Genomic DNA, 26130 nt, shown 5'->3' with positions numbered 1-26130 from the left:
CACACACACACGCACACACACACGCTCAGTCGCTGCGTGGGAGGAGCGGAGCAAAAGGAGGAAATACGAGAAGGAGGGGCAGGTGGGCGGAGAGATGAATCACTGCCGCCGAGACGAAAACGTTCACAAGGATGGACGCCTTCATTATCACACACTGGAGACAGGAAGTGGACTCTTCTCATTCAGAACTTTCATCCTCATCATCATCCCCGTCCTGATGGTCATCACGTCCACAGCAGCAGCAAGGACCCTACTGACTCGACATACCACACATGAAGTCAAAGGTCAAATCAGGGATTATGAACATCAAGCAAGAACCCAGTTGATGGGGTCACAGGTCATCCTGGCAGTAGCAGAACACACACACACACACGTACGCTGATATAAAGCTGTAAGTCTTTTTCAATGTCTTTTCTTCAAAGAGAATTTCCAACGTGTTCTCTTTCATCCAATTATGTGAGCGGGAGGTCAAAGGTTGCGTGTGAAATAAAGAAGCTGACAAATATCATATCAGTCATATTGAGACGCGTTGTCATCATTGAAGCACACCCAGGAGATCCATCATGAAGTGCCCATCGCAGTTGATGTTTCCGTCAACAGGGGGCAGTGTAGCGGCAGGAAGACAGGAAGTGGGACAGCTGGCTTTCATGTTTCCGAGCAGGAAGCTGCATTTTTAAAAGTTTCTCTGTGAACTTGTGAGCGCATTCACACTTTGTTTTCTAATGAATTCACGAGCACAATGTCTCCCTGTCCTTGTGGGGGTGGAGGTGTCCAACGTTTGCATGCTATTTTATTTTTTAGACTGTAAGCTGGACTCGTTCACTCGTGTTCACCTTCAGGACATTGCAGGCCTTCACCAGAGCCACGCTGACACCGCGTGAATAACACCGACTTCAAAGAGGCGGGACAGGTCCTGTGTGCAGGAAGTGAAAGTATTCCAGTCGTCACGGCGTCTGATGGTGGGACGCTGGGACGCTGGGTCTCTGTGAGAAAGAGGACACGCACACACAAGAACATCCTTGCTGCACAGGCGGCACATGCTGGCCCTCCTGTTACGGAACTGATGTCAACATTCTGTGTGTGATCAGGAGGGTCATGGGGCTGATAATGAGGAAAATGATGGTGCTGAGGTTTGTGGTGTTGATGAGGATGTTGGTGATGAGGAAAATGATGCTTTGCTTTATGGTGATGAGAAAAATGATGCTGATGAGTATTGTAGTGATGATGAGGATGTCGGTGATGAGGAAAATGAAAGTGCTGAGGTTTATAGTGATGATGAGGATGTTGGTGATGAGAAAAATGATGCTAATGAGAATTGTAGTGATGATGAGGATGTTGGTGATGAGGAAAATAATAGTGCTGAAGTTCATGGTGATGATGTGGATGAGAATTGTGGTGATGATGAGGATGTTGGTGATGAGGAAAATGACGGTGCTGCGGTTTTTGGTGATGATGAGGATTTTGGTGATGAGAAAAACGATGCTGATGAGTATTGTAGTGATGATGAGGATGTTTGTGATGAGGAAATAATTGTGCTGAGGTCCATGGTGATGATGAGGATGTTGGTGATGAGGAAAATAATAGTGCTGAGGTTTATGGTGATGATGAGGATGTTGGTGATGATGAAAATAATAGTGCTGAGGTTTATGGTGATGTTGTTGGTGATGAGAATTGTAGTGCTGATGAGAATGTTGGTGATGTGGAAAATGATGGTGCTGAGGTTTTTGGTGATGATGAGGATGTTGGTGATGAGAAAAATGATACTGATGAGAATTGTAGTGATGATGAGGATGTTGGTGATGAAGAAAATACTAGTGCTGAGGTTTATGGTGATGATGAGGATGTTGGCGATGAGAAAAATGATACTGATGAGAATTGTAGTGATGAGGAGGATGTTGGTGATGAGGAAAATGACGGTGCTGAGGTTTATGGTGATGATCAGGATGTTGGTGATGAGAAAAATGATGCTGATGAAAATTGTAGTGATGATGAGGATGTTGGTGATGAGCAAAATAATAGTGCTGAGGTTTATGGTGATGATGAGAATGTTGGTGATGAAGAAAATGATGATGCTGAGGTTTTTGGTGATGATGAGGATGTTGGTGATGAGGAAAATAAACGGTGCTGAGGTTTATAGTGATGATCAGGATGTTGGTGATGAGAAAAATGATGCTGATGAGACTTGTAGTGATGATGAGGATGCTGGTGGTGTGGAAAATTATAGTACTGAGGTTTATGGTGATGATGAGGATGTTGGTGATGAAGAAAATAATAGTGCTGATGTTTATCGTGATGATGAGGATGTTGGTGATGGAAGAAATGATGCTGATGAGAATTGTAGTCATGATGAGGATGTTGGTGATGAGGAAAATAATAGTGCTGAGGTTTATGGTGATGATGATGATGTTGGTGATGAAGAAAATAATATTGCTGAGGTTTATGGTGATGATGAGGATGTTGGTGATGAGAAAAATGATGCTGATGAGAATTGTAGTGATGATGAGGATGTTGGTGAGGAAAATAATAGTGCTGAGGTTTATGGTGATGATGACGATGTTGGTGATGAGAAAGATGATGCTGATGAGAATTGAAGTGATGATGAGGATGTTGGTGATGAGGAAAATAATAGTGCTGAGGTTTATGGTGATGATGAGGATGTTGGTGATGAGAAAAATGATGTTGATGAGTATTGAAGTGATGATGAGGATGTTGGTGATGGCAGAAAATGACGGTGATGATGAGGATGTTGGTGATGAGAAAAATTATACTGATGAGTATTGTTGTGATGATGAGGATGTCGGCGATGAGGAAAATGACTGGTGCTGAGGTTTTTGGTGATGATGAGAATGATGGAGATGAGAATAGTGATGATGAGGGTGCTGGACATGAGAATAGTGATGAAGATGAGGAGGGTGAAGGTGGTGGATACAAGGTAATGTGTTTCCTTGTGTCCAGGATGTTTCCAGGAAGTCTCTGACATCATGAATGTCTCACGTGTCCCCTTCGCCCCAATCAGTCCTGTCCACGCTTGTGTGTGTCCTCACACATTCTTCTTTTCATCTCGACAAAATCCTCCCAGCTGTTACATCCCTCCTAAAGCGCACACACACACACACACACACACACACTTGGCAGCTCAATGGTAGACTTTGGAATCCACTGTTGCCATGGCGATGGAAGAGCGCACACTCGCTCACATCGTTTACGTCTCCCTCTCTCTCAAAGCAGCTTCGCCTCTCTGACAGGAAGCTTCTTCTATCCATCGGCAACATCTTCTCCTTCACCTTCACCTCCTGCCTTTGTCTCCTCGTGCCCTTCACCTCTCGCTCCATCCCTTGTTCCCTCCCTCCTCATCCAGGCCGTCCACTGAGGAGGACCGCCGGTGAAGTGAGGAGTGCAGAGGGTAAGCACGGTGGATGGCGAAGGCGACCAGGACTTGACCACAAGAAAGACGATGGAGACAAAAAGCAGGAACGTGCCTTCAGGTAACACACACACACACACACAAACATGCACCTGCATTGTTGTGTCCATGCATGTTGTGTACGTCCACTTGCACATGTTAGCGTTGCAGGAGACACCCAAACGCCACACCAGCCTAGTGCCAAAGTGTGTTTGTGTGACTGAGCTAACTGTTGTCGTTGCTGAACACGTACACAATGCGGTCATGTGACACTGCAGTGGACACCCGACACCTGACCTTCTGACTTTTGGACTCTTCTTATGACACATTTTGTGTGATGATGTGCTTCCTGTCTTCAGAGCTCAGCTTCCTGCCCCGCCCGGCGCTGGTTTGGTGCGAGCGAGGCATTCAGGTGCTGCTAACCACCATGGGAGCCTTTGCCGCCTTCGCCCTGATGACCGTGGCCATCGGCACCGACTACTGGCTGTACGCTCGCGCCTTCATCTGCAACAGCACGGCCAACTCGTCCTCATCGCAGGACGACAGCACCAGCAACAAGGACAAGAAGGACCCGGGGGCGCTCACGCACTCTGGCCTGTGGAGGATCTGCTGCCTGGAGGGTAAACCTTGTGTGTGTGTGTATGGAGGGGGCGGGGCATGTAGAGGTCATCAGTAGATGTACTCTATGTGTGATGTAGCGACGTTAGCATTGTTAGCATCGCACAATTAACATAAACAACCATTGACGCTAGCGCATTGCTGCGTCGCCAACTCATTGTGCCACGGATCTGATACAACGTTCTTATGTAACATTTCATGTTTAAATATCGTCCATGGAGGACAAAACACGAGTCGGCGTCCACTTTGACAGACTTTTAGACACTGACTCAAAATCAATAGAAGGAAGATGAAATGTTCAGTGTTGATGTTGGGCGGAGAGCGTTGCAGGTAGCTAGCTGGCTAAGCTAACACTCATCCTCTTTGCTCCTCCTCCTCCTCCTCAGGCTTGAAGCGAGGTGTGTGTTCCCAGATCAATCATTTCCCGGACGACGCAGACTACGACCAAGACGCTGCCGAATATCTGCTGCGTGAGTAACTCTCACACACACACACACACACACACACACACACACACACACAGAAGAGGATGTGGAAAGGACATAAGGGGGTGGTGGGCGGACATCAATGCACAAATGTCAGAGTCGAGCAAAGAAGGTATGTGTGTGTTAAAGCCCAGGTGTGTGTGTGTGTGTGTGTGTGTGTTGAGTCTGGGGGTGTACACAAGCAGCAGCTTTCTCCGATAAAAAACAGCTAATGGATTATTTTCAGCTCAGGCTTCACATGCTGCCTCCATTGTCAAGTGTACCGAGTGTATGCTCTCCTATAGAACCTTTAGAACTTAGACCGGGTCTACACGAGATGCATTGGTCCATCCTGGAACGCTTCCATTTTTATAAATACACGGCCGCTTTGACAAGAAAGTGATATTTATTCACTGTACTCTTGCACAAAACACAAAAGTAATAATAGTAGTTGTGTTTTCTGCCAAGTTGTAGTGTAGCACTTCCCCTGCAGAGTCACACCTAAAGCAACAATGTGCACACTTTTAGCAGAGTACAGCCCAACAATGTGTGTGTGTGTGTATGTGATGTATGTGTGTGTCTAATGTGTGTGTGTGTGTTGTGCAGGTGTGGTGCGGGCGTCCAGCATTTTCCCCATCCTGAGCGCCGTGTTGCTGCTGCTGGGCGGCGTGTGCGTGGCTTCCAGCGGCTTCTCCAAGAGCAAGAGGAACGTCATCCTGGGAGGCGGGATTCTTTTTGTGGCCGCCGGTGAGCGACACTGGTAGACCGGCACGATGTATCCCATCAGACAACGCAGAAATTGATATCGCCGTCGATGACATCACATAGTATGATATCATTGTGCTCCTGAGCACTGTGTTACGCCGTCACACTGCGATATCGCCTTGCTATGACATCCAGCCGTGTCAGCATAAACCGTCCTGTGTTGTCATTTGTGGGTGGCACGGCGGTCGAGTGGTTAGCGCGTAAACCTCACAGCTAGGAGACCAGGGTTCAATCCCACCCTCGGCCATCTCTGTGTGGAGTTTGCATGTTGTCCCCGTGTCCGGTTTCCTCCCACATTCCAAAAACATTCATTCATTCTCTACCGCTTTTCCTCACGAGGGTCGCGGGGGTGCTGGAGCCTATCCCAGCTGTCTTCGGGCGAGAGGCGGGGTACACCCTGGACTGGTGGCCAGCCAATCACAGGGCACATATAGACAAACAACCATTCACACTCACATTCATACCTATGGACAATTTGGAGTGGCCAATTAACCTAGCATGTTTTTGGAATGTGGGAGGAAACCGGAGTACCCGGAGAAAACCCACGCATGCACGGGGACAACATGCAAACTCCACACAGAGATGGCCGAGGGTGGGAATTGAACCCTGGTCTCCTGTGAGGTCTGTGCACTAACCACTGGACCGCCGTGCCGCCCATTCCAAAAACATGCTAGGTTAATTGGCCACTCCAAATTGTCCATAGGTATGAATGTGAGTGTGAATGGTTGTTTGTCTATATGTGCCCTGTGATTGGCTGGCCACCAGTCCAGGGTGTACCCCGCCTCTCGCCCTAAGACAGCTGGGATAGGCTCCAGCACCCCCCGCGACCCTCAAGAGGAAAAGCGGTAGAAAATGAATGAATGAATGTTGTCGTTTGTGCTCTCAGGCCTCAGCAACATCATCGGCGTGATTGTGTACATCTCGGCGGCGCTCAGCGACATTTCTCCCAAGAAGGACGAAGACAAGAAGTGGCACTACTCGTACGGGTGGTCCTTCTACTTCGGCGGTCTCTCGTTCATCCTGGCGGAGATGGTGGGCGTGCTGGCGGTCAACATCTACATCGAGAAGAACAAAGAGCTGCGTTGTCGCTCTCGCGCCGACCTCTTCAAGAGTACCACGCACGCCATGTTGCGTCTGCCCAGCTATCGCTTCCGGCGACGCTCACGCTCCAGCTCGCGCTCCACCGACCCGCCCCGCTCGCAGGAGAACTCTCCTGTCGGCACCTCCAAAACCTTCAGCCTGCCGCCGTCTGCACCCCCGTTCTCCGTCGCCACCCTCCCGAACCCGCATCACAGCGGCGGAGGTGGCGGTGGGGGGGGCGACATCTCCATGTACACTCTGTCCAGGGACTCCAAGCTTGGCAGCCTCGGCGGGGGTGCCCCGCCACTCTACGGCACGGTGGACCGCGCCACGCTCTACCAGCTCCACAACTATTTCCCCAAGGATGGCACTGGGGGGGGCAGCGGTGGAGGGGCGCCCATCAGCAGCGGCACGCTCCCCTCTCACTCCAAGTCCAACCTGGCGGCCGCCGCCCAAAACACAGCCCCGCTGAATAGCTCCTCGTCGGCCGTCCCTGCCACGCCCCAGGCTCCCATGTCCACCGCCACCATGGAGAGGGACAGGGGCAACGTGGGAACCCTGGACCGCCTGACGGCCAAGAGGGACCGGGACAGCAACTCGGACACACTCAACAGGAAAACCACGCCGGTTTAAGAGCTCACGTCCAAATAGGAAGTGAAAGGAGGGCTAAGTTGGTGACCGTTCTGTCCTCACGTTGGGACATCCAGGAGCCATAACGACTCTAGTAGACACACCATATGGACTAAAATATTGGGACACACCCCGTCATCATTCAGGGATCATTAGAATACCGTCCCAAGCTGGTCCTCAATCTTCATCTAAACAGGACATTTTCGCAAATTGTATGCTTCCAACTTTGTGGGAACACTTTGGGGAAGACCCTTTTCTGTCCCCGGTGCAGGGGCAAGGTCGGTAGAAGCCATTTTTGGATGACTTGGACTTGGAAGAAGTTGTGTGACCTCACGCCAACACTTTGTAGTAAGTCTTCCTAGAAGACAAGCTGTCCCAATACTTTTGACCACCCAGTGTGTGATCAACAACTGATGTGTGTGTGTGTGTGAGTGAGACATCTGCCTTAAAACAGACCCCAGACCAGGACCACCAAAAGTCCAGAGACTAGGATTTAAATATTAATATTAAATATTCATATGAAGTCAATATTTAATGTTAATATACAGTATGTTGGCATTATATTATCATATATTACAATATTTAAATGTTAATGTAATTGCAATATTAATACTGATATTCATTTCAATTGTAAAATGATGGTAATATTTATTCATTGAAAAAAAAATTATATGCTGATATTTAGTCATTTGAATTATTTTATAATCATTTAAATAAGAATGTTTCCCGACTGGCCTCGAGACAAGCGGTCATGTGACATGTACCCCTAAAGCAGAGACAGCCAGCCTGTGATCGGACACACACGCACGCACACGCACACGCACACACACACTGTGAAACACCACAGCACTGCCAGGTGACCTTCTTCAATCCTGTGAAAAATTTGCTGAGTCACTCCGAGTCCAATCCTCTTTTTTTTCCTCTCAGGAAGACAAGGAGTCACGTGGTTCCTTCTCGAAGGCAACCACATTCTTCACAGTGACGTCTCTTTCTGTTCGTAAACAAAAATGATCTTTGTTTAGACATGGCGACAACACGGGTGGACGTTATGGCCAGCAGCTGGCGTCAAACGTCAAGAAGAATACGTCCAGGATACGATGGACGTTAATGTTTGGATTTTTGACATTTCGGGCACAAGCTGTAGCTGATCGTGATGGGTGTTGGGACAGTTAGCGGCTCCAAACACTTGAGACGAGTTGACTACTTCTTCAATCGCTCCGTTGGAGTGTTTGAGAGCTCGCTCTCCGTCTCCCCCTATGGAATAAAATGGTACTGCAGTCTAGAAATGCGCTGATGCCTGCTAGCTAAAGTCGTATGGTTCATTATTTCACTACGCTAACTTCAGCGTTTAAGCCTCAAAAAAGGAAAGCACATATTGTAAAATGAAACTTCTCAAACACGTATGTAGAATAAAACACGTAGATATATTCTTGACAACAAGCGAACATCACGTCGTTTCATTCTTGGTGAGTTTTTGCTGTTTTTATTGATCTTTGTTGCTTTGCTCTGCTCTCAGTGGACGTGACGTGTGCAAGTGTCGATGGTCTCCTTTGTTTCACATTTTTAAAAACATCAACAAATTTTACCTCCCAAGTGAATGATGTTTGTTCATTTTCTGCTTTTTATCCATTATTTTCAATACGGAGTGTAGTTTTTCATGTTCTGGCTTGTGTACTGATGAGTGTAGGCATTATAATTGATGATTATTTATCTATTTGTCAGTGGTACGTATAGATATATATATTCTTAAAATGTGTCGTCAGTGTGACGTCAGTACTGGGAAATCGAGCTTTACGTGATGGTAAAAACATTGGAAAGTAAACACCAGGTCCTTTTCCCAACATTCCTTGAATGCATCACTGACACTCAAGGAAGGTCAATGAAGGCAAGCAATACAACATAGTGGTCAGAATATCACAATATATACATATAAACAGACGTAAATATATACAGGTATACAGTAGATATATTCAATAAAGTTATTTTAAAAAATCACTTGTGTCATGTGGATTGCATTTCCGATTCGATACTGAGTAGAATTCAGGCAGGTATCTGCGATACCGTTACATTGCTAATTCACCTCAGTTTTATCAATTTTAAAAGACAAGATCATTATTTTAGCAATTTCAATAAATTAGCATTTCCGGTGACGGGTGAATGACAAACCTCTCATGACTGAAGTATCACATGTATCGATATTTTCATTTGCAAATGAAGAGCTAGTGTCGGAAGTATCGATATTTTCAGCCCGGATCAGCACATCACTAACTTAGGCAGTCAAAATGCTTCATTTGAGTCAAAGCTTAGAACTCCTTCCTGGTCTGCACCCGCTGATAACGTGCACAGACCTAGACCCACGTGCGCACGTGGCTCGGCAAGGGGGCGTGGTTGTCAGTCAAGATGACATTTTTGGATTTACTCTTGTGCTTAAATCGTCCATCACCCTCAAACGAGGGCCCACCTCTGTCACTCATCAGAGGAGGCCTGGGGTGAGAGTGGGGGGGGGGGGGTGTCAGAGTGGGACATGTGAAATGGAAATGATTGTGCTGAGTCAGCGTGAAGACATTTGATGACAAGCTTCTGACTTGATGAGCTCCATGGTTCTTAGTCAACTCACACTGACAGTGTGTGTCTGTATGCAGGTTGTGTTCCTGTCGGCCACGCTCTATATTTAGTGGGGGGGGGGGGCGCAGCCAAACAGCGTGGGAGAAGCTCAAGTGAGCCTGCAAGCGGGTCAACATGAAGACTGAGATGTGCTGTGAGCTGCACGCCGTCATTGACAGCGCTGCCTTACTGGAGTAGGATTATTATTTATGAGCTAATGAAGTGGCCAGTCATGGAAGGATTGAACACAATGTAAGGACATTTAATACAAATGATCAACAGGCAGCAAACATATAATATTACATAAACACTTCCTGTAAAAGCGCATGATTTGTGATTGATCGCTGTTTTAGCAACACGTTAGCAAAGAAGCGTTCGCTCTTCTGCAAGCACAGGGGTCATTTGCAGCCGGCAGGTGGTTTTTGTATATGTAAACATACAGGAGGGGGGCAGCAATAGTATGAGAATAAAGTTGGATTATTTGTAGAATAATGTCATAAAAGTTGTCTTCTTATGAGAGAAAAATGGAATTTCACAGGTTCAGACACCTCTGTGCGAGCTAGCGAAAAAAAGTTAGCTTGTAGCGACACGCCAAAGACGATTCCAATTGAGAGAGAATGAGGCCGGATTGTCTGTGGATCCCATCTGAGCTTTAAGACTCTGTATTGAAGAAAAGTAAACACAAAACATCTTTCCCCCAAAGCACCACGCCCCTCTTTAGCCCCTCCCATAGCCCACGTTGACACAAAGTGCAATAGCGCCTCCGGGCCACTAGCTGCTGCTGTCCCTGTGAGGCAGGCACCTCTGCCAGGGGCTGCAAGGCAGCGCCAGGAGCAGGAAGAGCATCCCGCCCACGATGAGGATGGCCCCCGCGCAGCCCAGGCAGGACACGGACCACAGGAACTCGTGATGGACGGGGACAGACTGGTCGCTGGCCAGGAGAGCCCAGACCGCCTGTTGGAAGACCAGCAGGGCCAGGAGGACCAGGACACCTGAGGACAGGAAGACAAGGTGTTTGTCCTGACTGCTTTTCGTGAGCGTGTAGACGCTTTGGGCCGGTACCTGACAGGAAGAAGCAAACAGACGCCGGCTTGAGGAAGAAGACGATCTCCTTGCTGAGCGCCATGCTGATGCAGATGGCACCCATCACCATCAGCACCAAGCTGAAGAGGGACAACATGGCCGCGGCCACATTCAGGTCTGTGGGGGGGCAGACAATGTTGGTGTATAACAGGGGTCTCACACTCAATTTACGTGGGGGCCACCGGAGCTAGGTTCTTGGTGAAGCCGGGCCGCATCAGGTTTTCAAAAAAAACCCAAAACGCATTTATTAAAAACTGGAAAAAAATCAATAAAAAAACTATCTTCAATGCTTTTGCTTCTGCTATACCCTACACTTTTTCAGTACTTTGGTTCCGGTTTTCCACACCAAAATATCTGATAAAACATTCCACTGTTCTCAAATATTTTAATTTTAATTTTAATTTTAATTTTAATTTTAATTTTAATTTTAATTTTAATTTTAATTTTAATTTTAATTTTAATTTTAATTTTAATTTTAATTTTAATTTTAATTTTAATTTTAATTTTAATTTTAATTTTAATTTTAATTTTAATTTTAATTTTACACAAAATAAGATAAAAAAAAACAAATTAAGAATAAAGACAATAAATAAATCAATCAGTAATAAATAAGTAAAATAATAATAGAACAGCAAATAAGAAAAACGTAAGAAACCACAAACAGTTGGTAGAGAAATTATTTTTTTTCTGATTCAAATGTACAGTATTAACAGTTATTTAACCTTTAACATGAACATTAATGACTTAATAATTTGACCCAATTAGCAAGTTAGCATCGTACTCAGTTCCATCTGGGAGCGGCGTCGTAACTTTAACAACATGTTTGATGAGATGCTTTATCTTGACGTGTATTTTCCGTTTTATTCCAAATCATTTCCTGCATTTATTTGTACCCAGCGTCATAAGCCTTTAGCTTCATTGCTAGTCCAAAGCAAAACAGGGCGGGGTAACAGGGTAGGGTAACAGTATGGGCGGGGCAAAATCATGTTAATTGTGTCCGGTGTGCACACAGCTTTAAGCTGTCATTTCAACATTAAACTTTGGTATCAAGGTGGGGGCCTCAAACTAGCGCCGCCAGTTTGAGACCCCTGGTGTATAACCTTTAACAGTGACGGCACTCAGAGACGGTTGAGGGAGGTTAGCTGGGACGTGCTCCTGCATCACGCCTCCTGGTGGCCAATGTCGCCTGCGTTCTTTCTAATCCATGAGACGCGTGTTAGCATGCACGCATCATGCGATGAGACGCTGGAGCATGGCGGCGTGGGCGGACTATTCAGCGAAGCCGGGCGAGTGAGGGGTTGAGCACAAAAAAACGAGCGTGGGCGGCGTGAGGCGACAAGGCCGAGTGTGAGCTGACTCACTCTTGTGCGTCGTCTTGTGGAACACGATGGCGTTCTCCCCCGTGGTGAAGAACTTGAAGTAGGTGCAGTTGGATTCTGCAGGAAGGAGGAGAGCAAGGTCTGTTTGTTTTAACGTCAGGTCAAAGGTCGGGGAGTTCACCTCCAGGCAGCTCGGTGGGTCCGCAACTCTCTCTGTCCGGGTCAATGTCGGCCACAGACAGCGTCTTGGTGCATCGCTTCCACAGGCCCAAGTGGACCGCCGGACACGTCTGCCACACAGGAAGTCACGTGACAGGCGGCGGGCACAAGCAGGCGTGCGCAGGTGTCTTACCTGGTTGTCGTAGAAACTCTTTGGAGGTGCCAGCTCCACCCAGAACTCGGTGCCCACCCCCAGGACCGTCAGGACCACGCCCACGATGGCCACGAAGAAGGCCAATTTGATCTGTGGAAACGGCAACAATCATGCTAAATAAGACATGATGCTAACGCTAGCTTCCGGCGAGCGCTCACCTTTCCTTCCTGGGCCTCCGTCATGGTGTGTCCCGGCCTGCGTCGCTTGTTGCCTCCGAATGTGCTGCGTCCGCTCATGAGGCCGGTCAGGCCCCCCATGCCCTGAGCCCCGCCTCCCTGGGCGGCCCCTCCAACTGTGCCGGCGGCGGCCGGGCCCACGCCGCGGCCCTCCTCGTCCGTCACCAGGAAGGTCGACCACATGTCGGCGAGGACCGACGCACGCGGCCGCAACGGTGAGGAGTCACCGACAGGAAGTGGAGTTTAAAAACGTAGAAGGCGACTTTGTGATTTGAACAACAGGAAGGAAATGCAAGCGTTTATAAAAACATCTTCAGAAGCAGGCGGAAGTCTGCCTTTCGTCAAGAAAAGCTTTGACCAAAACGTGCGACTAAGGAATAGGAATCATCGTGAACAAGTCATGAGTGAGTCGTTCGTCAGTTGCTGGTCGAAGGACAAAGCCGGAATGCTGCATGGAAAAACAAAAACATCAATCAATCAATCAAACTTTATTTGTAGAGCACTTTTCATACATAGAATGACACCCCAGCCCCCAACCGAGAACAGCCCCCAGCGCAGAGAGCCCCCACTCAGGAAACACTGGATATATGGGATAAGAAATATAAAAACGGGCGAGAGGCGGGGCTGTCTTCGGGCGAGAGGCGGGGTACACCCTGGACTGGTGGCCAGCCAATCACAGGGCACATATAGACAAACAACCATTCACACTCACATTCATACCTATGGACAATTTGGAGTGGCCAATTAACCTAGCATGTTTTTGGAATGTGGGAGGAAACCGGAGTACCCGGAAAAAACCCACGCATGCACGGGGAGAACATGCAAACTCCACACAGAGATGGCCGAGGGTGAGAAATAAACATAAAACATAAAAAAAACATAAAAGTGAAATATATAAGAACTAATAAAAAGTCAAATAAGCATGTGTAAAACTATAAAAACATTTGGTTAAGGTCCAAAACAAAAGGTATAGGGTATAAAATAACCATTAGATAAAAGCCAAGTTCAAAGGTTAAAAAAGAGTATACTAAGAACGAGAGTTAAAAGCTAAATTAAACTTAAAATTAAAACTAAATAAGTGGGTCTTGAGCCTATTTTTAAAAATCTCAATTCCATACTTATACTTAGATAGGTATACTGTGTACACCGTGCACGTACTTCCTGAGGCAGTAGTACTATAATACTGTACGTAGCTGTCCGTAACATCTGGGTGCTGGCCTACACACTGCACTGAAACACTGACTGTTGTTTTTAAAGATGATTTTATCGGTCAAAGCTGCCCGCCATGTGCTCCAATTTTTTAAAGCGTGGTTTAAATTGTTTGTGCAGGTTTGTGCCCAATGTGAAAAATGATTGTTTTGTTTGATTTGCTGTTTTTGTGGTACTCAACATTATTTTACAGGTCGGTCAAAGTTTACCAAGGCCACCCAGTCTGGATTTAGTATTTAGATAGTTGCAGTCGTTTGTGCTGGTTTGTGCCTTTTTTTAAAACGATTGTTTGTGCTGTGCTGCCATGTCATTCTTTGCTGCTGTGTTTGGGCCCTAAGTGATCCATTGTGCTACTATGGTTTTTGCAATATTCCAAGATTTCTAGGGTTATGACATCACATCCTACGCTCAACCAAACCTTAGCCTCGCTTCACATGTAATGAAGTGCATGCCAAAGCAGCAGGTGGCGCTATAGCCCCGAAGACCATCAGAAGTAAAGACAGATGTTGTTGATTTCAAAGCGAGCTGGAGTCTCCACGGACGGTCTAACTTTAGCGCGCTACGCGAGTGCAAAGTCTCAACACGCTGAAATCAAAAGCTCTTCGTCTATTTCTGGAGCCGCCGTGCTTCCTCAGCAGCTCCGAGACGGCCATTTTCTTCACAGTCATGTGACCCGGAGGCTTGCTTTGTTGTTTGTTTGGCTCAAAAGAAGCTGCCGTGCCGTCTTCCACCAGCAGGGCGACAACGCGTGAACGTCATGATGCGTGTGCAATCGATCGTCACGACAGCATCACAACATATCATAGCCATCAGCGTGATAGCGTGCAAATGTTGCCCTTCGTGGCTTTGAGCATCACATGCTGACATCTGCGTTTCATTCTCTTGCAGAAAAAGTCTTAACATTTGGCAACCGGTGACAAAGCAGTCAGGACTGCGGTTGATTGACAGGCGAGGCAACTGTGACCCCACCACGAAGTGGAGCATTAAGTGAAGCCGGTCGTGACACGTTAGCAGCTGGCAGGTCTCCATGTGTCACGCCTGAACATCACATTAACACATTTAGCGCAACAATGCAGCATGTTAGTTTAGCTTTGGGAAAGGAAAAAAAAAGAGCGAGAACTTACGGCGGCGCGGGATTGGAGGAGTGCAGCGTGAGGAAGAAACTCATTAGAGCAGCGAGCAGCGACAAACACCTTCTGACATGTTGGCCGCCTCAAAATATCTCCTCCACTTCCTCCAAATATAGGCCATCGTAAAGCGGCCTCATGGGGGATTAGCCTCCAATTTATAATCACAGCAGCCAGGAGACCATTTCCGTGATATGACCCCCCACCGTTGCCCCCACCCACACACACACTCACACACACATTCTCCCGAGCCCCCCAGGCAGGAAGCCACAAGTGAGTGTGTTGACATGACACACATTGTTCACTCTTAAACACAACACTCCTAACACAACAATGACATTAACAAGCTGCTCAGTGCCTTGGTGTGTGTGTGTGTGTGTGTGTGTGTTGTCATATGCCAGTGTGTCAGCATCTGAACACTTCTAAGTGTGTGTGTGTGTGTGTATTATTCGTGCACAGTATCTAATGACGCATGTTAGTGTGCATTAGCTTATTAGCATAGTGTTTGCTGCATGTTTGTCATATGTCAGCATCCAAACACTTTTGTGTGTGTGTGTGTGTGTGTGTGTGTGTGTGTGCATGCATGTATTTGTCTTATGACGCATGTCAGTGTGTCAGTTTCCAGACACTTTTCTCTGTGTGTGTGTGTGTCTATTTCTGACACCCACCTGTCAATGACATCAGAGCTGACCCGTAAGGGGGAGCTGGGGGGTCGGCCTGGGGTTGGGAACGGGCGGTGTGAGGGGTCTGCAATTAAAGATGAACTGTAGCTTCAGCACCTATAGCCTGCCCCCCCTCCCCTCACCGGCAGGTTGGCAGGTTGTTTGTCGGAACCTTAACCCGACTCGGCGACCTCATGCTTTGGACTGGATGCCATTCCAACATTAATCGTGTTCTGTTGTTTACAACAAGCTGCGGTCCGACACTGTAAAAGCAATAAGTCCACTCCCAGTTCCTGCCTGGCAGCAGCCAAGCTGATAGTGGGAGGAGCCTACAACTTCCTGTGCCCATATATGTCCACCTGTCTGACTGCTGTGCAGCACGTGGACGTGCAGTGGTGAGGCCTCCCCACATGGAGGCGTCATCGCGCGGCGCTCTAAACATGGACTCACCGTCATGACCTCATGTCAGGGGTCGTAGCGAGGGTGGGGGCCTGCACTCAGAATGACCCCCCGGGGGGCCACAAGGTCAACCTAGAAGATTATGTAAAGCGCTTAGGCCTGAGAAAGAGGTCCTCACCTGCTGGGAGTCCACCAAGAGACACGTGTGATGGTGTAAAAATGAACGTTGTTTTCATGTGTGGTGAACGTCACAGCCTCTTCTTGGGAATTTCTCCGTTTGACCCTTTTCGTTAGTGTAAACATGTGAAAGATATGTCAATGAATTATAAGTAGTTGTACACCTGGGCAGTGTGAAGGAAAGTGGGAGGGGAACGCTGCCTAAGACACTCCACTTGATTTTTCACAGAAATTGTCTGATATTGATCAGTAGCCAATCAGTGGGAGCTTCCCTCGGTGGAATTCAAATGAGGTTATGATTCTTCCTACCACTTGTTCCTTAATCTAAGTAAAAGTAGTTATGGGATGCAAAACACAATGAAAATGAATGTAGAACAACACTTTGTCTACTAGGGTCCAGGGTCCCTCTTAAGACGTTGTTTATTAGGGTCTAGGGTCCCTCTTAAGACATTGTCTACCAGGGTCCAGGGTCCCTCTCAAGACTTTGTTTACTCTGGTCCAGGGTCCCTCTTAAGACATTGTTTACTCAGGTCCAGGGTCCCTTTTAAGACATTGTTTACTGGGGTCCAGGGGGGTCCCTCATAAGACATTGTTTATTAGGGTCCAGGGTCCCTCTTAAGACATTGTTTACTAGGGTCCAGGGGGGTCCCTCATAAGACATTGTTTACTAGGGTCCAGGGGGGTCCCTCATAAGACATTGTTTATTAGGGTCCAGGGTCCCTCTTAAAACATTGTTTACTAGGGTCCAGGGTCCCTCATAAGACATTGTTTATTAGGGTCCAGGGTCCCTCATAACACATTGTTTATTAGGGTCCAGGGTCCCTCTTAAGACATTGTTTACTAGGGTCCAGGGGGGTCCCTCATAAGACATTGTTTATTAGGGTCCAGGGTCCCTCTTAAGCCATTGTCCACTAGCGTCCAGGGTCCCTCTTAAGACATTGTCTACTAGGGTCCAGGGTCCCTCTTAAAACATTGTTTACTAGGGTCCAGGGGGGTCCCTCATAAGACATTGTTTACTAGGGTCCAGGGTCCCTCTTCAGACATTGTCTACTAAGGTCCAGGGTCCCTCTTCAGACATTGTCTACTAAGGTCCAGGGTCCCTCTTAAGACATTGTCTACTAGTGTCCAGGGTCCCTCATAAGACATTGTTTACTAGGGTCCAGGGTTCCTCCTAAGACATTGTTTACTAGGGTCCAGGGAGGTCCCTCATAAGACATTGTTTACTAGGGTCCAGGGTCCCTCATAAGACATTGTTTATTAGGGTCCAGGGTCCCTCTTAAGACATTGTTTACTAGGGTCCAGGGTCCCTCTTAAGACATTTTCTACTAGAGTCCAGGGTCCCTCTTAAGACATTGTCTACTAGGGTCCAGGGTCCCTCATAAGACATTGTTTACTAGGGTCCAGGGTCCCTCTTAAGACATTGTTTACTAGGGTCCAGGGGGGTCCCTCATAAGACATTGTTTACTAGGGTCCAGGGTCCCTCTTAAGACATTGTTTACTAGGGTCCAGGGTCCCTCATAAGACATTGTTTATTAGGGTCCAGGGTCCCTCTTAAGACATTGTTTACTAGGGTCCAGGGTCCCTCTTAAGACATTGTTTACTAGGGTCCAGGGAGGTCCCTCATAAGACATTGTTTACTAGGGTCCAGGGTCCCTCATAAGACATTGTTTATTAGGGTCCAGGGTACCACTTAAGACATTGTTTACTAGGGTCCAGGGTCCCTCTTAAGACATTGTTTACTAGGGTCCAGGGTCCCTCATGAGACATTGTTTACTAGGGTCCAGGGTCCCTCTTAAGACATTGTTTACTAGGGTCCAGGGGGGTCCCTCTTAAGACATTGTTTACTAGGGTCCAGGGTCCCTCTTAAGACATTGTTTACTAGGGTCCAGGGAGGTCCCTCATAAGACATTGTTTACTAGGGTCCAGTGTCCCTCTTAAGACATTGTTTACTAAGGTCCAGGGGGGTCCCTCTTAAGACATTGTTTACTAGGGTCCAGGGTCCCTCATAAGACATTGTTTACTAGGGTCCAGGGTCCCTCATAAGACATTGTTTATTAGGGTCCAGGGTCCCTCTTAAGACATTGTTTACTAGGGTCCAGGGTCCCTCTTAAGACATTGTCTACTAGGGTACAGGGTCCCTCATAAGACATTGTTTACTAGGGTCCAGGGTCCCTCTTAAGACATTGTCTACTAGGGTACAGGGTCCCTCATAAGACATTGTTTACTAGGGTCCAGGGTCCCTCTTAAGACCTTGTTTACTAGGGTCCAGGGAGGTCCCTCATAAGACATTGTTTATTAGGGTCCAGGGTCCCTCTTTGGACATTGTCTACTAGGGCACAGGGTCCCTCATAAGACATTGTATACCAGGGTCCCTCTTAAGACATTGTTTACTAGCGTCCAGGGTCCCTCTTAAGACATTGTCTACCAGGATCCAGGGTCCCTCTGAAGACATTGTTTACTAGGGTCCAGGTCCCTCTTAAGTTTGTTGAAAAACTCCTTGATTGATGTTAGCGGGAGAGCATAGTTTGGGGTGCAACGGTTAATTAAGGTGAGGGGGCGGGGCTTCAGTATGGCTGCAGAGAGAGAGAGAAAGAGAGTTAAATTTATCTTCTAAAGCCAATCCTCTTCAAGCTGATCAGCAGGATGGACTAACCAGCTTGGGGAGCACAGAGTTGCAAACAGGTAGGAAAACGTTCTGTTTACTTCTCGATCAGGGCTTCATTTTTGGACTGAATGAAAGTTCTCATAAGAAGACGGGAGTGTTGTCGTTCGTACTTTCTGTGGGCATTTTGAAGCTACAGTCCAAGGGAAAAATGACACGAGGCTGGAGGGGCCAGCAAATATATGCTAACCAACCATCCATCCATTTTCGATGCCGTTTATGCTAACTAATATGAACAAAACATCAGCATTTTGTTACATGTGACAAAGTAAATGAGCGTAAAATACTGTATATAAAATACGCCCCAGACTCAGTTCCAGACTCGAACGTGTTCAGTGAATTTGCACAAAGTTTTCCTTATTGATAAATTGAATATTTTCATTGAGCACCATTACAATGTTCACATTATTAGAGCCCTCTAGACATTAAATAACACCCCTATAATCAACTTTACACTCCTATTACACAATATAGTAGAAGAATAAATAAGCCAGGGGTGTCCAGATTGCGGCCCACGGGCCCTTTGATGTCCGGGAGCTGTTTATTGTTAGCCGGCAGCACGTTGTAGAAATAAAATCAAACACTAAAAAAACATCTAAATATAATATTAGTATATTAGTACTATTAGTATATTATTATTATATTTTGTGGGCAAAACAAGACAAAACACATGTGACTGCTACGTGGTTTCAACTGTAAAGTCGTCCAGATTCACTTCTTCCTTTTTGCATCGGCTGAGAGGCCTGATGGGCCCCAATGAGAAGGCCTTAAAAAGGCACGTAAAAACAACCTGAATCGGCGTGACGGCCAGCACGATGGCGCGCGTCAAGGTGTCGCGGTCACGTGCAGCGTATACCTGCCACCTTTATATCCTGTTAGCCTTTCCCATGTGCGCCCCCTGCTGAGCCTTAGCCCAGTGGGTCCACGTGCGGCACCTTGACCTTGACCTTGACTTCACCCTCCTCATTGGCTGCCATTAGCATCCAGCTGACAGGACAAGGTTAGGTTTATATTTTAACCTGACAATCAAAACATTTGGGGTCCATGTTGAGTTTGGAGGAACGGTTTGTGAGCAAAGTAACCGGACATAATCTTTACTGATCTGGCAAATAACGTCTTTTATAAATATAACGAAATAAATAAATAATGAATTGAAGCCGACTAGGTGTTCTCTTGAAGACTGTTGACTGTGGCTCTACAAGTTTCCGGTTTTGGTCTATCAAGTCCAACTGTGCGACCGTTGGGCAGAAGAAAGCGCTAACGCTACTGCTGAGCGCACGTATCTGAAGGTGCTCATGTGTGAGGCCGCGTGCCTCAGCGAGGTATCATGCTCGCTAAGTCTGCACCAATGTTGTCTTTAAGTATCAGACAGTGGGGCTCGCTGTCGGATTAGCAACCTGACGCCAAATGCCTGTTAAAAGGCTGTCAACGTTTGGACTGTTGTTGTAATGGTAGCCACTATGACCATGGTGGCTTGTCCAGCCGGGGGCATCCAAAGTGCGGTATTAGTATCTTCAATGTGCCATTGTGGTCTCTACTTCCGTTAGTGTTTTTATTAGAATGCCCCTGAATTAGGATACACTGTAGTTCAGCACACATTGTATATGAATCAGTGACCACACCCTTTCCCAGCGTCTCCATCTTGGCAAAAACACAAACATCAGTGTCAGTCACGTGTTGTTTTGTTCGAGTTCTTGACTTGTCATATCGTGTCCTCCATCCAGGTAATGCTGCTTGCTCCTGTGATGTTTTGAGGCCAAACTTAAAGGGATTAATCTTGGCCGCCGAACATAGGACGTCCTCTGAGCCAAGTCTGATCACCAGGCCGAAAGTGGCCCAGCTACTTGTTACGAATGGAAGAATGTCTCGTGTGAACCACCGAGCACCAAAGGAGCCCAGCGTGGTGGAATGAGGTCATTCCAGGAGGTCACCGGTGTCGTTTTTGTGCACTTCTGGAATACTTGAGATTGTGCTTTTATGTTTTCTGGGGGGAGGAATTATCAGCAACTTCACTGTTGACATGATGATGAACCTTGACGTCTTCCAGTCCAGCGCAGATGTCCCCGACTCATGGTGTGGTTCACAGCGAAGCTGAAGCCTTGGAGGACTTGCAGGTCAGTTGTCGAGGAGTAATTCAGACTCAAATCAAAGATGGCGAGAGATGTCGGTCTTCTGAGTCTTGACACTGCAAGGCAACTGAGTGGCACCACCTTGGTGTCCTACCTTGCCTTACGCTCTCTGCTTGTCAGCTATTTCCTGTCCTGCTCGGCGGTGTCAGCGAGCTTGCTCGGCGCTGAGCACGACTACGGCATTAGCCCCAAATTTGTTTGCATTCCTATCCCCCCCGAAGCGGACCCCAGCTGCTATTCCCCACCCAGCGTGCCCCACGGACTCAACGGCCACACCAACGGCCACACCAACGGCCACACCAACGGCCACACCAACGGCCACACCAACGGCCACAATGGCAGCAACCGCAGAGTGGTGATATCTGACGAGGCCAAAGCCACCATCCTGCACCTGCGGGAGAGCCTGGTGAGGCAGAAGGAGACCATCCTGGACCAGCGGGAGACCATCAGGGAGCTCACCGCCAAGCTCACCTTGTGTGAGGGCTTTGGTGGTCACCATGGCAACGGCCATCACGACAGCCATCATGATGACCACCATGATGACCACCACGATGAGCACCTTGGCCACCATGGCGGCCAACACACGCCGTCGCATCACGGATCGTACCACAGCACCGATCACCACTTCTCCCACGGCAGCCACAGGCCGGACCTCCATCACAGGGAGGGGTCATCATACGGCAAACACACATCCTTCTCACCGGAGCAGACCGGCAAGACGCTGCAGACACTGAAGGAGCGACTGGAGAACCTGCAGGTAAGACCAGCAGAGACACGGCAACTCCTCCTCAGTGGTTGTTGACTGTTTGAGATCTTCCACGCTGATGTCTGCGCCATGACTGATGTATTTGAGGGGCAGTCACTGAAGGGTACACCGGCATGAGCACCTTTTCCCAGACTAGGAAGTCGCTCCTCTGAAGCTCCAGGGGAACATGTACTTCCTGCTGGTCTATGAAAGTCTCTACCAGCTCAGGCAGGCTCAGGTGACGCTGCCAAAAATCCGCTCGGATTCGGTTCAAAGGTGTGAGACAAACTTGTAGACGAGCCAAGATTGACCCCTGCCCCTACCTGGTCTAACAGGATGGAGGCAAGTCCAGCCTCTGAGGGGCACAAGTTGGCGTCTCCTTCAATTAGCTTCATCCCGCCTGACGAGGCTATTAATCGTGTCGTGCACTGGCAGGGAACAAAGCTGGATTTTGTGGTGAGCAAGACCAGGGTGAGCCAGGGAGAGGAAGTTTCTCAGCTGCATCTCGACTCTTTCAAATGCGAATGACTAATTAACTAACTAATTAACTAACTAACCCAGTGAATTGTGTGCATGTCAGCAGGCGAGGAACTCCTCCAGCTCCTACTCCAGCTCCCTGAGAGAACTTCTCCAACGGAAGATCAACGCTCTGGAGGAGCAGCTGCACAGCTACTACAGGGACCACCATGACGGTCATCACGACGACCACCATGACGACCACCGAGATGGTGACCACCATGCCGATCACCACAACAACGGTCATCACGAGGACCACCACGAAAGCCACCGCGGCAATCACCACGGGGCGCGTCACTACAACCACCATGCCGACCACAGAACTCGCCATCGTGATCATCACCCTGACTCCCACGACTTGCACAACGGCCGGCGTTACGGTCGCTACGGCAGCCACCACGACGACCTCCATGGCCACCGTGACGATCACCACGGCGACCGTCACGAAGACCACCACGGTGGCGACCACCATGAAGACCATCATGAAGATCACCACGGTGGCGACCGCCATGACGACCACCATGAGGGTCACCCGGGTGTCGATCACCACGACGACCATCACGAAGATCACCACGGCGGCGCTCACCGTGACGACCATCACGCCGGCGATCACCTACCTCGACGACTTCCTTTCAGCAGCAAAGAGACGAGCCCTCGGAGCAGCGGACACGGCAAACTGGAGACCGTCCTCAGCCAGCTTCACCACGGCCACTCGGACTACGGTAGGCGCCATGCGGTCACCATACATCAGTCAACAACACTTAAACATTTACGTGTAAGGAACTTTATGAACTCCTCCCATTCCCAGGAAGCCACAAGAAGCTGAAGAGTTCCAGCGCGTTCCTGCTGGACTTCCCCATGAGGACCAACTACATGTACGCCAGGATGAAGCGCTCCCTGGTCACAGAGATCTTCGCCCTCACGGTCTGCCTGCGCCTCAAAGGGGGCGCCGGTCCCGGTGTGGGCACGCCCTTCTCCTACGCGGTGCCGGGCCAGGCCAACGAACTGGTGCTCATGGAGTGGGGCTCCAACCCAATGGAGCTGCTCATCAACGACAAGGTAACGTGAAGCGTGATTGTACTACTTGATGACATTTAGGTTCAAGCGGAGCCAGTTTCTTCACCATCAGGTCTACGCTGGCTGGAACACTTTTCACCGGGTCATCGACGGTCTGATTATTTCATTTAGCCTTCTGAGCTTTCATTCTCCGAAACGCTGGTCGCTCTTAACACCAAACGGAAGACGGTTGTCTTTCCTCCTCCTCGCTGCTTCGGTGACAATTAATCCTCTTAGCTTAATTGATTAACCTAATTGTTTGTAGGAGCGTCACGTTGTCTCACGCTCCGCTGACAACAACAACACAAGAGTTGTGTCGCTCAGCTCCCGAGAGGACATTTCACACCTAGCAGCCAAAATGCGGGGGATGAATGTTGGGGGCAAACTCCCAGCGATCAGCGACTCTCAACCCATTCCAGGCTCAAAACATTCAGGATAACAATTATCCAAATCCCACATATTCCAACTTTTCCCCAAAAAAATTTATGAAATGACTTGCATGTTTTCCACAGTTACAAACCATTCAAACCATTTCACCATTAAAGCATTCAGGTTTGCTATTTTCCACATTCCAGAAATTCCCATTTTTTCATGAAATTCCAAATTTCCCTTTAAAAAGAATCACATTTTTCCCCCGCGTTTCTCAGCTGATTGAAGCCATTCCAGCACCAAAATATTCCGCTCATTTAAACAACCATTTTTAACATTCCAAATATCCCAATACTCCTGAAATTCCAGATATTCCATCCCGATCATTCCCATTCAATCAGCTTCAAACCATTGCAGCATCAAAACATTCCTGGTGACAATTTTCCAAATTCCCAAATTCCCATTTTCCCCAGAATTCCACATTTTCCATGCTGCATTTCAGCATCAGCTCTTCTATAGTCGTTAATGAGATGCTAATCCCCGAGCCTTTCCTCATAGGCGGTCACGTTGCCAGTGACCATGACTGACAGGAAATGGCATCACCTGTGTGTGACGTGGTCGACGCGTGACGGCGTCTGGGAGGTCTACCAGGACGGTGCGAGGAAGGGCTCGGGTCAGAACCTTTCCGCCTGGCACGCCATCAAACCAGGAGGGATGTTTCTTTTGGGACAGGAGCAGGTGAGACGAGCGCACATAATGTGAGTTTGAGTTTGTCCTTCAACTTCCTTCCTGACTGACACCCCCTGCCCCCACTCGACGCTCTCTGCAGGACACCATGGGGGGACGCTTTGATGTCACACAGTCCTTCATGGGAGAAATGTCCGACCTACAGTTCTGGTCCAGAGTCCTGACCCCTGCTGAGATCTACAGTCAAGCCACATGTGGGGGTCACCTGGTGGGGGACATTGTGGCCTGGGAGCAGGAATCAGTGGAGCTCCATGGCGGCCTCGCCGAGTTCCCCTTTGACCCCTGCCACTGAACACGGACCCTGGCCCCTTTTATGTCCTTTTCGCCATTCCGCTCCAATCTGTCTGCCTTCTCCAAGCACGTCTTTACTTTGTCCTCTCAATGATTGGATGGACGCTAGCGCCTTTAGCAATGTTAGCACAGGAGGAGGCAGGTGACACGGGACGCCTCACGGGGCCATTTGCACGATGAGATTGAAGCAACAATCCGTGTGGAACACTTTTGGAAAGATATCGACAGGACTCGTCCGTGGACGGCAGGTTTTCAGCAGGGTGAGCTGACGTGCGCTTGCATAACTCTCACAGCATGCTAACCTTACCTCAACGTGTCACCGCGCTAATGGCTGACATCTCCTCAGCAACCGGTGGCTTACGACGGGATTTGCTGGCGCACCCTTGATCCCGCCTAATTCTCAGCTCACACACACACACACACACACCTTTACTGAAGGTGCAGCCCAGGTGAAGGATTATTGGTGGATCTGCTAACTGTTTTTAGCTGCACTTTAAAGTTTTTATAAGGTTTTGTATGAGTACCAAAATCATGTTGATAAACATTAAGATATTTCTTATGGGGTTTTTTTTTGTTTGCACTTGTCGACAAGTGTGTATAAGGAAAAAGACACTGTCGCCATGGTGATGTCTCTGCATCAGGACCACAGCTGTAAATATCTGCACCACATTTTGACTGTAATGCCAAGTTAAGCTTGTCTCCTTCTAATAGAGGGCCAAATGCCAGATGCATTTTCTTTGTGTGTGACGATATTTAATCATGTTGTTGTATTTCTCCGCAGAACTTGTACGTAAAGACTCGCTCCTCCTCGCCTTTGGTGCACATTCTAACGTTTGCTAGCTGGTGTCTTTGGCTGTAAATGTGTATAATGTAAATATGAGCATGACAGTCACGTGAAAGCCAAAATTATAAACCTGTAAATGTAAAACTTGAACAAAGATGCTGTCAAATATGTGTCAGAATGTTGAATAAAGTTTGTATTTTAAGCAGTCGCACTTGAAAAGGCAGAGATAACGTCCTTCAGCCCTCAAGTCATGGACGCAGTACCGCCATGGGACACTAGAGGGAGCCGTTGGTCGGCGGTAATCTGTTCATTGAACAGTAAGTATATGAAGCCATATATTCCTTACTTATAGTAAGTATATGAACCCATATATTCCTTACTTATATATGAATACATTCGACATTACACAGCAAGAAAAGAACCTAAACGTTAGGAGAGAATGTGTGATTCAAATCTGGTTGCACCTACTCGTCTATCCAGCAGGTGGCAGTAAAGCCCGTAAATTTTAATTCATACATTATTTACGTTTTGTTTTCTGCATTTAAACCTATAAAAATGTTTTGTCTTAATATTTTTAGCTTTCTGGAAGAGATTAATTAGATTTTAGTATTTTTTATGGGGAAAATGTATTGGTTTCACATCTGTTTCAATTAGTCCAAACTTCTGGAACAAATTAACGATGCTCGCCAAGGTACCACTGTGTATATTTTTACTATTTCAACATCAAAACTATTACTAATAT

The 26130-nt window shown here is 47.7% G+C and overlaps 3 protein-coding genes across 7 annotated transcripts; 2 read left to right on the top strand and 1 right to left on the bottom strand.

Annotated features, from left to right (window-relative positions):
* Window positions 1-614: 614 nt before the first annotated feature.
* On the top strand, window positions 615-8955 carry LOC131101396 (voltage-dependent calcium channel gamma-4 subunit-like). Of its 3 annotated transcripts, none has more exons than XM_058046480.1 (6): window positions 615-695; window positions 3359-3485; window positions 3763-4023; window positions 4408-4491; window positions 5092-5232; window positions 6137-8955. In XM_058046480.1, exons 2-6 carry the CDS (start codon window positions 3455-3457, stop codon window positions 6961-6963), a joined length of 1344 nt encoding a protein of 447 aa, XP_057902463.1. In that variant the 5' UTR covers window positions 615-695; window positions 3359-3454; the 3' UTR covers window positions 6964-8955. The 3 variants fall into 3 exon arrangements, with proteins under 3 accessions (XP_057902463.1, XP_057902462.1, XP_057902461.1); XM_058046479.1 differs by lacking the exon at window positions 615-695 and adding an exon at window positions 862-985; XM_058046478.1 differs by lacking the exon at window positions 615-695 and having other exon boundaries at window positions 3335-3485.
* On the top strand, window positions 8312-25621 carry LOC131101394 (neuronal pentraxin-1-like). Of its 3 annotated transcripts, none has more exons than XM_058046476.1 (6): window positions 8312-8426; window positions 20476-21637; window positions 22206-22863; window positions 22950-23200; window positions 24125-24304; window positions 24396-25621. In XM_058046476.1, the coding sequence occupies exons 2-6, from the start codon at window positions 20903-20905 to the stop codon at window positions 24603-24605; spliced, it is 2034 nt and encodes a 677-aa protein (XP_057902459.1). In that variant the 5' UTR covers window positions 8312-8426; window positions 20476-20902; the 3' UTR covers window positions 24606-25621. The 3 variants fall into 3 exon arrangements, with proteins under 3 accessions (XP_057902459.1, XP_057902456.1, XP_057902458.1); XM_058046473.1 differs by lacking the exon at window positions 8312-8426 and adding an exon at window positions 10391-10762; XM_058046475.1 differs by lacking the exon at window positions 8312-8426 and adding an exon at window positions 18680-18771.
* Window positions 10305-14995, bottom strand: LOC131101400 (voltage-dependent calcium channel gamma-6 subunit-like). Its single transcript, XM_058046483.1, has 7 exons — window positions 14849-14995; window positions 12498-12963; window positions 12319-12429; window positions 12148-12256; window positions 12009-12083; window positions 10627-10764; window positions 10305-10556 (listed from the first exon to the last, which is right to left on the bottom strand). Exons 2-7 carry the CDS (start codon window positions 12696-12698, stop codon window positions 10336-10338), a joined length of 855 nt encoding a protein of 284 aa, XP_057902466.1. The 5' UTR covers window positions 12699-12963; window positions 14849-14995; the 3' UTR covers window positions 10305-10335.
* Window positions 25622-26130: the final 509 nt, after the last annotated feature.

The sequence above is a fragment of the Doryrhamphus excisus genome, chromosome 14 (genome assembly GCF_030265055.1).
Source record: "Doryrhamphus excisus isolate RoL2022-K1 chromosome 14, RoL_Dexc_1.0, whole genome shotgun sequence".
Classification (NCBI taxonomy): domain Eukaryota; kingdom Metazoa; phylum Chordata; class Actinopteri; order Syngnathiformes; family Syngnathidae; genus Doryrhamphus; species Doryrhamphus excisus.
The sequence above is the reverse complement of the archived record's forward strand: the minus strand, read 5'-3'. Positions and strand labels throughout refer to the sequence as shown.

Bases quoted from the DNA above. Each gene is read 5' to 3' on its own strand.
- LOC131101400 (XM_058046483.1), bottom strand. From the start codon at position 12,698: ATGTGGTCGACCTTCCTGGTGACGGACGAGGAGGGCCGCGGCGTGGGC. The intron at 12,257-12,318 runs GTAAGACACCTG...CCTGTGTGGCAG, and splicing joins AGAGTTTCTACGACAACCAG to ACGTGTCCGGCGGTCCACTT. The intron at 10,765-12,008 runs GTGAGTCAGCTC...GCCCCCCCACAG, and splicing joins CCACAAGACGACGCACAAGA to ACCTGAATGTGGCCGCGGCC.
- LOC131101394 (XM_058046476.1), top strand. From the start codon at position 20,903: ATGGCGAGAGATGTCGGTCTTCTGAGTCTTGACACTGCAAGGCAACTG. The intron at 22,864-22,949 runs GTAGGCGCCATG...TCCCATTCCCAG, and splicing joins CCACGGCCACTCGGACTACG to GAAGCCACAAGAAGCTGAAG. The intron at 23,201-24,124 runs GTAACGTGAAGC...CTTTCCTCATAG, and splicing joins AGCTGCTCATCAACGACAAG to GCGGTCACGTTGCCAGTGAC.
- LOC131101396 (XM_058046480.1), top strand. From the start codon at position 3,455: ATGGAGACAAAAAGCAGGAACGTGCCTTCAG. The intron at 3,486-3,762 runs GTAACACACACA...TCCTGTCTTCAG, and splicing joins AAGCAGGAACGTGCCTTCAG to AGCTCAGCTTCCTGCCCCGC. The intron at 5,233-6,136 runs GTGAGCGACACT...TTGTGCTCTCAG, and splicing joins GATTCTTTTTGTGGCCGCCG to GCCTCAGCAACATCATCGGC.